The 16349-nt window shown below is 45.6% G+C and overlaps 2 protein-coding genes across 2 annotated transcripts in view; one reads left to right on the top strand and one right to left on the bottom strand.

Moving 5' to 3' along the window:
• The window catches only part of LOC142821583 (butyrophilin subfamily 1 member A1-like), a 130012-nt gene that overhangs the window by 86701 nt on the left and 26962 nt on the right, over window positions 1-16349 (top strand). The gene's annotated exons all lie outside the window — the stretch shown is intronic.
• On the bottom strand, window positions 9303-15434 carry LOC102448054 (zinc finger protein RFP-like). Its single transcript, XM_089771168.1, has 4 exons — window positions 14438-15434; window positions 12418-12513; window positions 9763-9993; window positions 9303-9469 (listed from the first exon to the last, which is right to left on the bottom strand). The coding sequence occupies exons 1-4, from the start codon at window positions 14855-14857 to the stop codon at window positions 9338-9340; spliced, it is 879 nt and encodes a 292-aa protein (XP_089627294.1). The 5' UTR covers window positions 14858-15434; the 3' UTR covers window positions 9303-9337.

The following is a 16349-nucleotide window of genomic DNA, read 5'->3' as shown; positions in this document are numbered from 1 at the left end:
AGCTATCAACAATGAAACCAACATCTTTGCAGCCTCACACTCATCCCAGGACACATAATCTGTGAGATTTACTTTCCCCCTCATCATCCTGTCCCAGCCTTCAGACTCCAGATGGTTTGTTTCATTCACTTGCTGCCTTTTCTCATTACTAGGGATCTACCAAATTCATGGCCATGAAAGACATGTCACAGACTGAGATTCCTGCTCTCCTGCAGTGAGATTGGTTTTTTTTTGTGGGTTTTTACCCTGTACTGCACTCCAGAGAGGAGTGTTTCTCAAACTGGGGATCCTGACTCAAAAGGGAGATCCAGGGTGTTTGCAAGGTTATTTTAGGGATGTTGCAGTATTGCCATCCTGCCTTCTGCACTGCTTTCCAAGCTGGGCAGCCAATGGGGGCTGCTTATTGAGGGCCCAGCTTTGAGGGTAGTGCTCCACCTGCAGCAGAGTAGGAGTAAGGGTGGCTATACCCTACCATATCATCCTTCCTTCTGCTCTGCTGCTGCTGCGGGTGGCTCTGCCTTCAGAGTTGGCCTCTCAGATGATAGCCACCCCGCTCCAGCTGCCCACTTCTGAAGGAAGTGCCCCTGCCAGCAGCAATGCAGAAGTAAGGGTAACAGCACCACAACCCCCTCTAAAATAACCCTGCAATGCCCCCAACTCCATTTTGGGCTGTGAAAGTAGAAAGAATTATACTATAAGAGAAAGATGAATTATGCTGCAATAATTGAATAAGTTGAAGGAATACTGTTTGTCTCTGAACAGGAAGAAGAAAAGTATGTTAATGTTGTTTGTAGGAATGCAGATTACAAAGTGCTAGCCAGAGTTAATAGGAAAAGGAACATTAGGTGTTAGGGAGAAAACAATTGAGCTAACCAAGCAATTGGACAGGAGATTGCTGTGTGCTTGATGTGGAAATGAAGAATACTTGAGTAGCCTCACACTAATTATGTGAAGTTTTGCCCCCCTTTTAATCCTGTTAATTTTGGCTTTCTTTTGACTGTATAAATCAAGGGGTTTGAACCTTGTATGGCACTCACATTTTCTCCATGCATTTTAGCAGAGCTTTGCTGAATAAACAGAGCAGTCTGACAAATCTGTGAGTCCTGTCTGACTTTGACAATTTGGAGGTTCTACCGAGATGGCAACCGTCTTCGCTGAGGCTGTGAGATCCCTGACTGTCTTGCAGGATGACCGTGGTAGCCAGCACCTGGGCATTTGGCCCGAGTGGTCCTCTGCCAGAATGGAAAGGTGCACAGCCACAGCGAAGTCTACACCATCGAACCTGTTGGTTCCTGCTCTGTTCTGGTAGGGATCCCAGGATCTAACATCAGGACTCTGGTCAGGTAATTATTTTGTCCGGACTGAGGACTGTCTTGTCTCTGTGTCTATCCGTCTTCCCTGTGGTGTGGCTGACCAAGGGGCTCCTGTCCCCGCGGTCTGTGTGACTGGAATCTGCACAATCGCAGCCGCACCGCACCTTGGATAAAATCCTTGGAGTGAACGCAAGGGCGATTGAGGCAATAGCCTGTGGGCTTCTTTTGTGTGTTGCACTGGGCACCGCTCTGACGAACCCGAATTTCCTCCTTGTGTGATTGGTGTATGAAGTCCTCCTGTATGGGTAACTAGACGTCTAAGCAGGGATAGTTCCCTAAAGGGACCCTGGCTCAGTTTATATATTTTAGAAAGGGTCCGGACTCCTGTAAATTTCTGGAAAAATTATCTAGATTGACTCTGGGGGGATCCCAAAACTCAGTGGCCACTGTTAGGATCTTGGAACAAAGACCAAGTGGACGTCTTAAAAGACAAACTTGGCCTTCCCAAAACTAAATTGGCTAGAGGAGAGGTAGATTGCTTCATGCAGTGGTGGAACGAGGCAAATCTTAAATGAACTGAATCGAAGCTCGCCTCCCTTAAAAATTCTAATTATAAGTAAAAAGCTTTATTGGAAACCTCCTCTCCCACCACCAGACCGAGTGCTTCCCTTTACCCCGTCCTCCAAGAAGACTCAGACCGGTCCCGCTTGAAGCTATAAACCCTGGACCCACACAGAGCTCCACTCAATTGTAAAAGGTTTTCCAAAGCCCCAGGAAAACCCTACCAAATTTGCAGAGGAATTTTGCTAGTGTGCAATTCCTATGAACCCTCTGAAGCAGACCTGCAACTGTGTAAGCTACTTATAACCCCGTAAACAGCAGCAAAAAAAAAAAAAAAAAAAAAAAAAAAAAACCCGGGGCAACTATCACACAGACTGACTGATGGTTTTTTTTTTTAACAACATTCTGGTATACAGCAACCAGGTGAAAATGGACAGGGCGCCCTGGCGCATGCGTTTGTTAATAGCCTCTTATCTGCTATTAGCAGTATGTTAAAGCAAATAAGTGTTGGATGGGAGGCCAAGACCATGGACAAATTGCAAGCAGTGGCAGAGCATTGCCACTGCACTCTAAAAGGAAAGAGAAGCAGTCCTCACAAAAGTTAATGGCTCTGCAAATACAGCATTATTCAGGGCAGGGCAGACAGTACTGGGAATGGGGAGGGTACCAAGAATGGGGATGAGGTCAGAGAAGGGGTCGTGGCACCGGGTTTTTGGGATTTAGAGGTTTCAGCTCCGGTCATATCCACCCTGTGGGAACAAGGCATTATTGTCCCCTGTTCCAGCCCCTGTAACACCCCTATCCTCCCAGTTCGAAAAGCTGATGGTAAATCATGGCGGTTTGTTCAGGATCTTCAAGCTATTAACTGCATTGTTGTACCCACCTTTCCTGTAATCCCTAACCCAGCAACTAATCTGGCTTCTATCCTGCCAGATGCAACTCATTTTACTGTTGATCTGTGTTCTGCTTTCTTTTCTGTCCCGGTTCACCCTAAGTCCCAGTATCTTTTTGCCTTTTCTTACTCAGGAGCATGGTGGCAAAAATCGTCCAGTAGCTTATTTCTCTGCCACCTTGGATCCAGTTGCCCAAGGTCTACCCCCCCGTCTGCGTGCTGTGGCTGCCGCGGCACGCCTAATTGAAATGTCTGAGTCCCTTGTCCTCCGCTCTCCTGTTTCTCTCATGGTCCCTCACTCTATAGAAACTCTCCTGCTACAACGTAATACAGCTCACCTTTCCTCCACCCGCCTCACTTTTACTGCTTTTGGCTTCGCATATCACCATAAAGTGCTGTTCTCAGTTGAACCCTGCCACTCTCCTTCCTCTGTCTAATGACGGTGAACCCCACGACTGCCTTGCAAGTGTCTCTGCTGTCACCGTCCCATGCCCCGACCTTTCTGATGTCCCTCTCTCTAACTCCGACCTTGTGTTATTCACTGAGGTTCCTGCTTTAGAGATAGCCAAGGTCGTCTCCTCGCAGGATACGCTGTGGTATCACTCTCTGAAACCCTAGAAGCTGCACCTTTACCTTCTGTGACCTCAGCACAAGTCGCTGAACTAGTTGCCCTAACCCGCGCTTGCTTTCTGGCTGAGGGACGCTCCGCCACCATTTATACTGATTCTCGATATGCTTTTGGGGTTGTACATGACTTTGGCACCCTCTGGCAAGCTCGGGGTTTCCTTACCTCTGCTGGTAGCCCTATCAAGAATGGCCCCTACATTGCTGCTCTCCTGTATGCACTCCCATCTGCATTAGCTATTGTTAAGTGCCCTGGTCACTCCACAGCAGATACTGATGTTGCTAAGGGTAATGCTGCCATAGAACCTTCCCCAGGTGCGTTTCTCGGTTCCCTTTCTCTTTCTGTACCACCGCCGTCCCTTTCTGAACTCACCCTGCTCCAAGACTCTGCCCCAGAAACAGAAAAAGACTCCTGGGTCACCCAGGGTTGCTCTCTACACCCTGATTCCCTTTGGCGCTCGCTTAGTGGTGCCTTTGTGGCCCCCTTTTCGCTCTACCCAGCTCTGGCCGCCCTGCTACACGGCGTTTCGCATGTCGGAAAGGAGGGTATGATCTCTGCTGTAACTAAGGCAGAATGGTGGGCCCCCCATTTCAGCTCTTTTGCAGCTCGCCACTGTGCCGCTTGTACCACTTGCCAAAGCTACAATGTTGGCAAACCTGTAAAGGTAGCTCAAGGGTTCTGGGGCCTGCCCCAAGCACTGTTCTTGCATTGGCAGCTTGATTTTGTACAAATGCCTGTGTGTCAACTATATGAATTTATTTTGGTTATGGTATGCTTATTTTCGGGTTGGATTGAAGTCTTTCCTTGTTGCAAAGCTGATTCACTGTCTGTTGCCAAATGTTTGTTAAATCATATTATGCCTGCCAAAGGAATTCCTGCCACTCTGTCCAGTGACCGGGGTACACATTTTACTGAACAACTTGTTCAGCACCTGGATCGTGTGTTACACGTCACACACCTGCTGCACTGTCCCTACCATCCCAAAGACATAAATTAAGTCCTTTTGAAATTGTTTATGTGAACAGTGGCTACCATTACTCCAGTCTCAGACTTGAACTTGACTCACAGTACACTCCTTCAGTACTGCAAGGGACTAATGCAAGCTGTAAGTCACTTCCATTCACAGGTTCAAGCTGCCTGGGCGACGGAACCCATCTCTGATGCCTGCCACGCTCTCGAGACAGATGATTGGCTCTACGTATGACACCACCAACGAAAACACGCCCTGGAACCCCGGTGGAAGGGCCCGCATCAGGTGCTGCTCACTGCCCAGACGGCTGTTAAGTTATCCGGCATCGCAGCATGGATACAGGCTTCGCAGTGTAAGAAGGCACCATCCCCAGCGGACCAATCATCGCCTCAGGACCATGCAGAGTCAATTTTGACTCCAGAAGAAGACGTAGAGGAACAGCCTGCAATACCTTACAACCTACGTTCGCGTAAGGATTGCCTGAAGCAGACGAGGACCAAAAGCAAGGCCCAAGAAGAAGCAGTAGTGAGCCTAGCGCCTGCTGTCTGGTGGACATAAAACCGTAACTGCGGTTCCCTCAGTGGAGGTTGTCAGAACCAAAAGGGCCTTGCCTCCAACATGTGCCTCTGGTGGGGCCTGTTCCTCGGCCATTGGTGTCTTAAGGTCTGGGGAATCCACAATGACAATGACAATTCTTTTATCCACCAGCAAGTATGGATCGCTCAGACCCTTAATATCTCTAATTGCTGGGTCTGCAGCCACATTCCATCCCACTCACAAGCTGGTTCCTGTCTTGGCAATCCCACTTAATTCCCCAGGCCTCACCCGTTTAACAAGACATGGAACAGTAATGACACTTGGGAAGCAGTGGGAATAAATGTGGGAATAAATGTATCTAAACGGATAAGTGTGGAGGAGGAAAAAGGTCACTGGTGTTTGGTGTGTAATGGGACGGGGCTGAATCTGGGGAGGAGCAGTTGTCTCCAGCATATTGTAACAACAGTACAATCTTTCAATGCCATGCAAATAACACCACTCCCCGTAAGGAGAATCACCGTGTGCCCTTCGGGGGATATTACTCCACCTTTGTAGAAACCTATATGGCAAAGGGGTGCAACCGACCCTTCCCAGCTTTGATAGGGCATCAGTGGGTCTGCGGGACAAAAGCCTATACCGCGTTACCAGTTAACTGGTCAGGTATCTGTTATCCCGCCCAACTTTTCCCACAATTCCGAGTGTTAGAGTCCTTCCCACGAGAACGCCTCCGTAATTTTAGGTGAAAAAGGAGGGACCTGTGCTCTCATCGGCAAAGAATGTTGTGTATATATACACACCTGACAACACCAATGATGTAATAGATGGCGCTAGCCACTTGGAACAGATTGCATACCTTTCCAATGAAGAGCCAAGTTCCCTGTGGAAATGGCTAAGTAACTTGTCCAATTTCTCTGGCATAGGAAACTGGTTGTTTCAGGGAGCCCTGACTATCCTATTTGGGATCTTAATGATTTTTGTATGTTTTCAGTTAATCTCCTGTTGTATCCAAAACTGTGCAAGACATGTCACAGACATGTCCCCTCACCAGAGTGCTATTCTGATGATTTTAAATATCACTGATGAACAGAGAGACAAAGAACGGTTAATGTATGGAACCCAGTAATTGTTGGTCATAGGCGTGGCTTGACCAAAAGGAGGGATTGTGAAAGTAGAAAGAATTATACTATAAGAGAAAGATGAATTATGCTGCAATAATTGAATAAGTTGAAGGAATACTGTTTGTCTCTGAACAGGAAGAAGAAAAGTATGTTAATGTTGTTTGTAGGAATGCAGATTACAAAGTGCTAGCCAGAGTTAATAGGAAAAGGAACATTAGGTGTTAGGGAGAAAACAATTGAGCTAACCAAGCAATTGGACAGGAGATTGCTGTGTGCTTGATGTGGAAATGAAGAATACTTGAGTAGCCTCACACTAATTATGTGAAGTTTTGCCCCCCTTTTAATCCTGTTAATTTTGGCTTTCTTTTGACTGTATAAATCAAGGGGTTTGAACCTTGTATGGCACTCACATTTTCTCCATGCATTTTAGCAGAGCTTTGCTGAATAAACAGAGCAGTCTGACAAATTTGTGAGTCCTGTCTGACTTTGACAGGGCTAAGACCCCTACAATTATAACACCATGAGATTTCAGATTTAAATAGCTGAAATCATGAAGGTTATGATTTTTTAAATCTTATGACTGTGAAATTAACCAAAATGGCCTGTGAATTAGGTAAGGCCCTCTTCATGGCATAAGAAGGAAGGTTTCCTCATGGATCAGTAACTGCTTAAGATAGGAAACAAATGGTAGGAATAAATGGACAGTTTTCAGCACAACGATAGGTAAATAGTGGTGTCCCCCAGGCAACTGTACTAGAATCAGTACTGCTTAATGTATTCAGAATTATCTAAAAAAAAGAAGTAAACAATGAGGTGGCAAAATTTCCAAATGATACAAAATTGCTTGAGATAATTAAGTCCAAAGCAGACTGCAAACATCTACAATGGGATCTCACAAAGTTGAGTGAGTGGGCAACAAAATGACAGATGGAAATCAATGTTAATAAATGCAAAGTAATATACCCTGGAAAACATAATCCCAACTATACATATGAGATGAGGCTCTAAACTAGCTGTTACCACTCAAGAGAGAGATCTTAGAGCCATTGTGGATAGTTCTCTGAAAACTTCCACTTAATGTGCAGCAGTAGCCAAAAAAGGAAACAGAATGCTGAGAATAATTTGGAAAGGGACATAGAATAAGAATGAAAATATCACATTGCCTCTATATAAATCCATGGTACGCCCACATCTTGGATCCTGCATGCAGATCTGCTTACCTCGTCTCAAAAAAAGATATACTGGCATTGGGAAAAGCACAGACAATGTTTAAAAAACCATTAGCGGCGTGGAACAGCTTCCATATGAAGAGAGGATAAGACTGGGACTTTTCAGCTTCAAAAAGAGATGATTAACGAGGGATATGGGAGAGGTCTATAAAATCATGACTAGTGTAAAGAAAGTAAATAAGGAAGTGTTATTTATAGCTTCTTATAACACAATAACTAGAGGTCACCAAATGAAATTAATAGACATAGGTTTAAAAGAAACCAAAGAAAATATTTTTTCATGCATGTCAACATGTGGACTTCTTTGCCAGATGATGATGTGAGAGCCAAGACTGTAACAAGGATAAAAAAAGAATTAGAAGTTCATGGAGGATGGGTCAATCAGTGGCTATTAGCCAGGATGGGCAGGAATGGAATCCCTAGCCAGAGTGGGGTGTGGGCAACAGCAAATGGATCACTTGGAAATTGCCTGCTCTCTTCGTTACCTCTGGGGAACCTGGCATTGACCGTTTGTGGCACTCAGGATACTGGGCTAGATGGATATTTGATCTGACCCCATGTGCCCATTTGTAAGTTCTTATGAAATCATGTTTTTGTGCTGACTGACATGGTGTTGGCCCTGTTAGCAGTGTGCTTTACATATGGAAGATGTTGCCTTAAAGACTCCTTGTTATTAAGTGATGTGTTCATAAGTTGCTGTGTAGATCAAACAGATGTTTTGACAGCACAATTCGCTAAAAGACAACAGACATCCAAAATGTACTGCCCAGGAGCAGTTAGCAAAGTACAAAAATCCCTATGCAGAGACAAGGTCATAGTGACCAGTGCGTAATCAGTGATAATAAACCAATTAGAAAAAAGAGTTACAGGGAAATAGCTTGGACAGCAAAAGACCTTTTAATTAAAAAGTTCATGCTCCTATATTGCATGAATTATATTAACATTCTCGTAACACTCAAAGAGTATTAGAAAAGCAGTAGTAAATGTGTAATTTAGATGTGTATTATATCAGACAGTATAAGGGAGAGTCAGAAGTTTTTAAGAGAAACCCACCATAACCTGCCTGTGTCCGTGGAGAAGGTAAGTGGCTAACACTTTCTGTATGTCTGTCATTTCTTACATTAATAGTAATTCTAATGGCCAGACATGTTTTTGGTGCAAAAAAAGGTTTGAATTAATGAACCTGAGTATCTTAGACCTTTAGTGCATGGCATTGTCACCCAACAATTAAATCTATTTATGTCACCCAACATTAAATCTATGAATAATCTTTTTATGAACCAATTAACCAGTCATTCTCCTCCCACCAGTCTCAGAGGCTCATTCAAATTTTCCATCCTAGATCCATACTGGGTACCTTGGAACTCCTTCAGAGCCTCCATAAGAGCAACAGTTTTCTGGGAGAAATCCCCAAGTCTCTTTTCCAGCACAGGAAAAATTTCCTCTGGCTGCTGGGATGTCCCCTTCTCACACCTGGACAGAAACAATGTCACATAAATATATTTCATTTAGTGACTCGTTAGAAAGTCTTTCTAGTGAGTTGCTATGGGCCTGGAGTCAGAATCCCTCTGCTTTTCCCAGCCTCAGATCAGGGGCAGCAAAGGACATGGCAGGAAAATGTTCCCCTCAGAGGTCCCATTACTGTTCTTCACCTCTGGCCTGGAGAGTCCACCTCTGGGGATGAAAGGTGAAATGAGTCTCTATGGCCAAATCACTCCGTGGCTCCCAGGCGCTGAGGGACAGGAAGTTCCCAGGTGAAACGCTTTAGGAATCTGCCCATTAGGAACTAGACTGAGACACCAACTGTCCCCTCCCCTGCTCATTCCACACTGGTCTCCAAACAGCCTTCAGGTGGAACAGACTCTTGGTCCCAGCTGTCCTGGGCTGAATGGTACCCAGCAGTGACAGGCCCATGATCCATCTCCACCGTCCTGAGACATCCCCAGAGAGATGACATCTGTAGAATATAATATAGGACAGTCTTTCCCTTTCAATAGGTAATTCCAGAGTCTTCTCTGAAAGGGTGAGAGCCTCAGGATTAAATGGAACGGGGAGATCTGAATCCAAAATGTCACCTTCCCTGCACATTTTGCTATAGAGCCCGGTGGAGAGGCAGCACTAACTTCATAGAATTCTTGGCAACGTCATTGCCAAAATCCTTCTCAGTGCTGTGCAGTGTGAGGGGCGTGAGAGCCACATACCTGCTCAAGGTGCTTCTGACATCCTAGACAGAGAAAGAGAGAGAGAGAGTTTCAGTCCCACCTGACACTCACTTGCAATTTCAAGGGAGGGATTTTGCACATATTTGCCTGGCCCCAGCCCCATGGATTCTATGAGCTAATTGGGCTTTGCCATCTCTACTATCTCTGAGTCTGCACAAAATAATAACAGTTCACATGTCAGGAGTGCACACACGGAGTTGCGGTGTGATCTCTGACTCCTTGACTCCTGTGCCCATATTTTAGGAGCTGTCCTGTCTCTGTGGTAGGATTTGGAGAATTTCTAACTCTGTCTCACCTGCAGGAATTCACTTGCTGGCTCTTGATACTTCCCCTCCAGCTCACTGATCAGCTCACTGAGACATGAAATCTGCTCCGAGAATTGGGTAACAGCATCATTCTGTATCTTCACAATCGCCTCGTCCAGTTTCTCCAGCTGGGCCAGAAGGAGTCGCTCTTGTTCCTCCAGGAACTGCCGCAGCTGCCGAAACTCAGTCACAGTCTGCTGCCTCTCGGTTTGTGTCTGTTTCTGGTGTTGGAGGGGGAGGGGCGGAAGAAGAAAACCACCACCATCACTAAGAGCAAATGTATGGAGCCTGGCATCCTTTCACAGAGTGCTGAGTGTGCAGGAAGAAGAATCTCTTTGCATCAGATACTGAACAGTATCCTGTGGTAACTAAAGAGAGGAATTTCTCACAACTTTCCTTTTGACCCAAGAATCTCATAAAGGACGTTTCCATATCTGATATGATTTGGGTAGTGAGTGATTGATGGCCTCTGTGATGCAGATCCAAAGCAACAGGGGGCAAGACTCAGCCCAGGATCTTGGTGTACTTTTCATGAATTACCAACAATGTCATCCAGTTGTTTTGCTTCTTTTATTTTTTCTGGATTTTAAAGTTTAACAAATTTTTGAAAATTGCCTTGTTTTGTAAAATTATTTTTAAGGAAATGGTCAAAATTGAAACAAAACATTTTGATTTGTCAAAAAAAATTCATTTGCCTAAGCAAAAAATCAAATTTGTGATTTGCTAACTTAAAATATAGCGTATTTGGTTCAACTCATTTTTGTAAATATTCTGCTAGAGAAGGTCTTTACCTGGCTTTACTCAACCACATTCATAGAAACAGGTGGGAAGAAAAAAACAAAAGCAAATGAAACTATGAGAGAAAAAGCAGCAGACAGTGTTCTGCATTGGATACCTTCAGTTCAGGATTGGAGTTGGCTCCCATATTAGGACTATGTGTACATTGCAGCAGTTTGTCGGAAGAGGAAATGCAAATAGAGTGCTCATTTGCAAATCTCATGCTATTATTTGCATATTCTCTTTGGATCCTTTTTGTGGAAGAGGTTTTTGCGATAAAAAGCTCTGTGTAGATGGGGCCATTTGTCGGAAAAACCTTGTTTTGCACAAGATCTCTTATTCCTCAAAAAATGAGGTTTACAGAGAATATGCAAATGAGAGCATGAGATTTGCAAATGAGAGTGTGAGATTTGCATTTCCTCTTCCAAAAAACTGCTGTAATGTAGAATTAGCCTACAAAAGCAGGATAAGGGACTGGCTGAAGGGAAAATCATTGTCACTGCCACCCATAAAAGGTGGACATTAAATAATTAATTGAGAATTAATTACATTCCCTCCCTCTTTCCCTCTCTCTCAGGACTGTGAAGTAGCAGACAAAAGCCCACATTCCCCAGCAAAGGCCACATCCACACCGCCATCGTTCATAAGAGCGAAATGTGAAGGAACTAACCTGCTACAAAATAAAAACTGTAGTGAAAGAGAAACTGACTTGCAGGGTGTGAACTGCAGTAACTGTAAGTAATTAGTAAGGATTGTGAGGCATCTTTGGACAGCACCCTGAGGCATCCAAGGTGAATGACAGGAATGGGGAAATTGTCAGAGCCCAAAGGCACTGTAAACAGGAAAGGAATGGAGGGCTAGAACTCACCACATGGCATCCTGGAGCTTTATTCAAGCTGGAACTCAGAACGGCAAACAGAGATTAAATAAGAGGACTCCCCAAGACATAACTAAATATCCTCTACCCTCCAGTCTGGTGGAGGCTGAGAACTGTGAAACCGAGGAGTTAGTATCAGTTAGTATTTGTTCTAGGGCACGGCATTTTGTAATTCAACATTCTGTTAGTTCAGTAATAGAAATTGTTACTCATGAAGTGAATTTAATTAAGCTAACAGTAGTTAACATACTGTAAATAAGAATAATAGTATGCAGCAGCCCTGGTTTTCAACCTGTACTCTGTACCTCTGGGGATCCACGTACCATGTCTAAGGGATCCTCAAAAGACTCAGGGTACGTCTACACTAGCCCCCTAGATCGCTCTAGGGAGGCTAATGAGGGCAACCGAAATTGCAAATCAAGCCCGGGATTTAAATATCCCACACTTGATTTGCATGTTCCCGGCCGGGCGCCATTTTAGAAATAGACTAGCTGAAGTAACAGCCCGCGTCTACATGCAGCAGTGAAACGGGATTCCAATTTAAATCCCTAACTCGAATTAGCTGGTATTTCTCTTGCAATGAGGTTTACCAGCTAATTTGATTTAGGGGCTTTACATTGAAATCCTGTTTCACTGCTGCGTGTAGACGCAGGTAGTTACTTCGGGCCAGTCAATTTCTAAAATGGCAACCGGCTGGGAACATGCAAATCAAGCGGGCTTGATTTGAAATTTTGGTCGCCTTCATTAGCCTCCCTAGATTGATCTAGAGTGCTAGTGTAGACATACCCTCAGATTGAAAACTGATTGAACAGAGTTCAACTATTCACAGATATGGTAGATTTTCAAAGCGCCAACATTAGAAATGTCAGAAGAGGTCTGCAAATGCAAAATGGTTGAAAAGAACAGGCATATAGTACAAGCCTAAGGAGGAATTCTGCTAAAGCAATTAATTTTGATTTCTTGGTGATCATCCCCCACTTATGGCACCTACCAGGTATTCCTGGCTTCTCTTCTCTCCACTCACTTGAAATCCCAGCAGCTTTTCTCTTTTACACCTCAGAGTTTTCAAATGGGCCTGGATTCTTTCCTGAAGAAAAAGGAAATGATTTGAGTGATGCTATTTTTAGTTTTAGAGGAGGGAAGATCGCTACTGATGGGCAAAGGACCCGGTAGGTTTATGATATTAGAGATACCATATTAATGGACACCTGGAGTGTTTTCTTTTCATACTGTTTGAAATCGTTGGACCTTTCTACTCTATTTACACCAATAGGGAATGGGTGTCACATATTTAGAAGCTGCAAGCAGTGGTGGGGATGTGCAGCTCACAAGGGAGGGAGTTGGAGGAGAGGAGGGACACAGAGAACACCAGGGTCCTCCAGAGAAGGTGGGGGGAGTGGAGGAGCAGAGAGGGATTCAGCTAGGCAGCTGCTGGTGGTGGGACCCTTGAGGAAGTGGCCAAGCAGGAAGAGGCCCAGACATGTGCCAGGGTTGACTAACCTCCCCCAGTCTATTATACCCGCTGCCTATGGGAGAATGGTCTGTGGACGCCTTCTGATGCCTGATGCCACTCAAGCACCTAACCCTTAACCCACAGATCTCTGTGTGCACCGGAGTCTGCACCAGGGAGAAGGGGCAGCTTGGAAATCTGGATGGAGGCCACCCATGAAGACCTAACCATGGCGATTGCTGGTGTTTGCAAACTCAACCCTCTTTGCCCATCCCCCATTCCACCTGCTGTGCCTCATCTTCATTTAGACGGTGGCTGTGACTGTGAGCTCACGTTGCCTGGCTGGTCTATAGGGTACCCAGCACCCTGCGGCCCTAATTGCTCACTGGGGACCAGAGAGGCCAGTGCAATAGGCACCAGGGCATTATGCACATGAATTATTGTCATTGTCATTCATGTCAACGTGGAAAATTCCCAGACTGAAATCTGCAAAACTCTTTCCCTGTGGCCTTAGGGGTGTGGATGAGGAGTGATGCTGGTCACAGGGTGATCAACCCTTTAAAGGGAGGGTGGTCTCTACCTCACCTGTGACAAGGAGAGGAGAACTGGCTGAGTGGGGACAATGAAGGGCGGGGTGGGAGGTTATGTGATCCAACCAGGCCTGAGGCAGGTAAAACAGAGGACCAAAAGGAGGAGGCCTGTGGACATGGTAGAGGAGACCTTGGATCTTCTTCAGAGCAATAAGGCCAAACTCTAGTCTCGAAGTCCTGAGAGTCCCTGCTGAGAGAAGGGGATGAAGAGGCCTTGACAGGGTCCTTTGCAGGCAATGACTCCTTTCCGGTCCTTGTGAGGAGCTCTGCAGAAAAGGGTCAAGGGGATGTGTGCCTACAGCCCAGCTGCTTCCTCAGCCCCAGGGATGGGAGGAGCATGGACTTAGGGTATGTTTAGTTGACAGAGCTTTTCTGGGAACACGTCCACTTTTCCAAAGAAAATTTCAGAAAAGCAGACGCGTTTTGTCGGCAATCCTGTAAACCTTGTTTTATGAGGAGGAAAGGGATGTTCTGAAAGAGGGTTTTTTTATGACATTTGGCCCAGTGTAGATGGGCAAAATGTGAGAGAAGTCTCTTTCAGAAGAAAAGCAGAAAAAGATATGCAAATTGCTCTTCTGACTTTTCTTTGTAGTGTGGACATAGTCATGCTGTATATAGCTCTGGGAGGAGGTGGAAGTTGGAGTGGCAGAGACTGGGGGTCCTTCACTGCCCTAAGCTCCATGTGTGGGGAACAGGATGGGTGGGGCATGGGTCACTCTCTCCCCCTCACTCTGACGTGCAAGCCATTAATGGAAGGTCACATTTCACCTGCATGAGCCTTGGAGGATTCCCAATTGATGAAAATCCTACTTAGGCCTGAAATTCCTTGTTCCTCTCTAGTGGAGGCTCACTGAGTGACTGTCTGGGGCTGAAGGAAACCCTAACACTGGGGGGGAGTGAGTTTCCCAAGCCTCTGGTTATTTAGAAAAAAGGGGTTTTGTTGTAAACGTGACAGTTGAACATTTCCCTACCTGGAATTCTTCGGCGGCTTCCTCCGCAGGAATCACTGTGTGATCTTTGTGCCCCTTGGATCTGTCGCACACCACACAGATGGGGATTTCATCCTCTCTGCAGAAGAATTTTAGAGGCTCCTGGTGTTTCTCACACAGTCTCTCTGGGGCTGGCTCCCTCCTTGCCTGCAACTGGAGTTCTCTGGCTGCCTCCACAATATTCCTCAGCTGCCTATTCAGTCTGAAGTTCCTCTGAGGAAAGGTCTCTCTGCACAGAGGGCAGAAGACATCTGTAGTGAGTCCCCCCCAGCACTGGGTGATGCAGGCTTGGCAGAAACTGTGATCACAGTTTAGAGACACCGGATCATTCAAATACTCCAGGCAGAGGGGACAGGTCACTTCATCCTGGAGTGTTTTTGCTGGATTTGCAGCAACAGCCATGGCTTCTCATGCAAGGAAGAGACCAGAGAGCAATTTTGTTTCACTTCCTTCTGCTCAGAAATGAACTGGTTGGATTTGCACAGGCATTAAGCATTTGTTTCCTAGGTGTAGCCACATGCTGTTTGTTTTCTGTGGACCGTAAAGAATATTTTCATGAAATCTGATGAGAAGGGTGTGTGACGTAGTGGGGGTACTTGCTGGGCTGTGGTGACCTCTGCTGTCTGGAGCAAGACCCAGCAGGGAGAACCTCACTAGGCCAAGGTAATGCCAAACTTGTCGAACCAGTGGCCAGACACCCCCCATGGAGAGGAACAAAGGAAGGTGAATGCTGCCCTGGACTGGGGGGCAGGGCTGCAAGGGAATTTAGTTGTTACTGTGGGAGAGCATGGAGGAGAGCCTAGGGAGAGGAGCTGGAGTTTAGGGGCCCAGTCTCCCCCCAACTCAAGGGGGCCTGAGGCATCCTAGCCCAGTTCTGTGACCAGACTACATCTGTGCTATGCTGTATCCTGGAGAGGCAATAAACTTCCTCTATTCCACCGGCTGGTGCAGTCTGTTTGTGCCATTTCGGGGTGCAGGAGACGGGGAACCCCCAACACGCCGTCACAGGGTGTGACACTACACCCTCATATTTTTATGAGAGTACATTTTTAAATATGCAAAAAATTAGATGTGTTTCATGCAAACAGATCAAGTAACCTATAATTCAAGAGCCTCTGATCCCCTAAATGTGTATATTCTTTATTGTGTGCATGTATCATTCTTGTGCATAAAGTATTGTGTCCAGTTCTGGGCGCCACATTTGAAGAAAGATGTGGAGAAATTGGAGAAGGTCCAGAGAAGAGCAGCAAGAATGATTAAATGTCTAGAGAACAGGACCTATGAGGGAAGACTGAAAGAACTGGGTTTGTTTAGTCTGGAAAAGAGAAGACTGAGAGGGGACATGATAGTGGCTTTCAGGTATTTAAAAATGTCCTAGGTTGGACATTAGGAAAAACTTCCTAACTGTCAGGGTGGTTAAATACTGGAATAAATTGCCTACAGGGGTTGTGGAATCTCTATCTCTGGAGATTTTTAAGAGCAGGTTAGATAGATATCTATCAGGGATAGTCTAGATGGTACTGGATCCTGCCATGAGGGCCGGGGACTAGACTTAATGACCTTTCAAGGTCCCTTCCAGTTCTAGTGTTCTTTGATTATACTCCACCTCTGGTAGCCATAACATCTGCCAGACGGGTGGGAGAATTGCAGCCCTCATAATGGACCAACCTTTTACGGCCTTCCATAAAGACAAGGTGGTACTTAGGCCTCATCCAAAATCCTTACCAAAGGTCTCTTATGCATTCCACTTCAATGAACATATCAACTTACCTGTCTTCTTTCCCAAATCTCACAACAACAGGACTCAGGCAACTCTTCATACCCTCAATCACCGCAGGGCCATTGCATTCTACATAGATAGAACTATACATATCCGCAAAACCAACAGATTGTT

The sequence above is a fragment of the Pelodiscus sinensis genome, chromosome 19, assembly GCF_052426305.1.
Source record: "Pelodiscus sinensis isolate ZL-2025 chromosome 19, ASM5242630v1, whole genome shotgun sequence".
Lineage (NCBI taxonomy): Eukaryota > Metazoa > Chordata > Testudines > Trionychidae > Pelodiscus > Pelodiscus sinensis.
This window is presented reverse-complemented; position numbering and strand designations above follow the sequence as displayed.

Excerpts from the sequence above, each read along its gene's own strand:
- LOC102448054 (XM_089771168.1), bottom strand. The coding sequence starts at position 14,857 with ATGGCTGTTGCTGCAAATCCAGCAAAAACACTCCAGGATGAAGTGACC. Across the intron at positions 12,514-14,437 it reads AAGCCGCCGAAGAATTCCAG|GAAAGAATCCAGGCCCATTT; the intron begins GTAGGGAAATGT and ends CTTTTTCTTCAG. Across the intron at positions 9,470-9,762 it reads CAGCAAGTGAATTCCTGCAG|GATGTCAGAAGCACCTTGAG; the intron begins GTGAGACAGAGT and ends TTCTCTGTCTAG.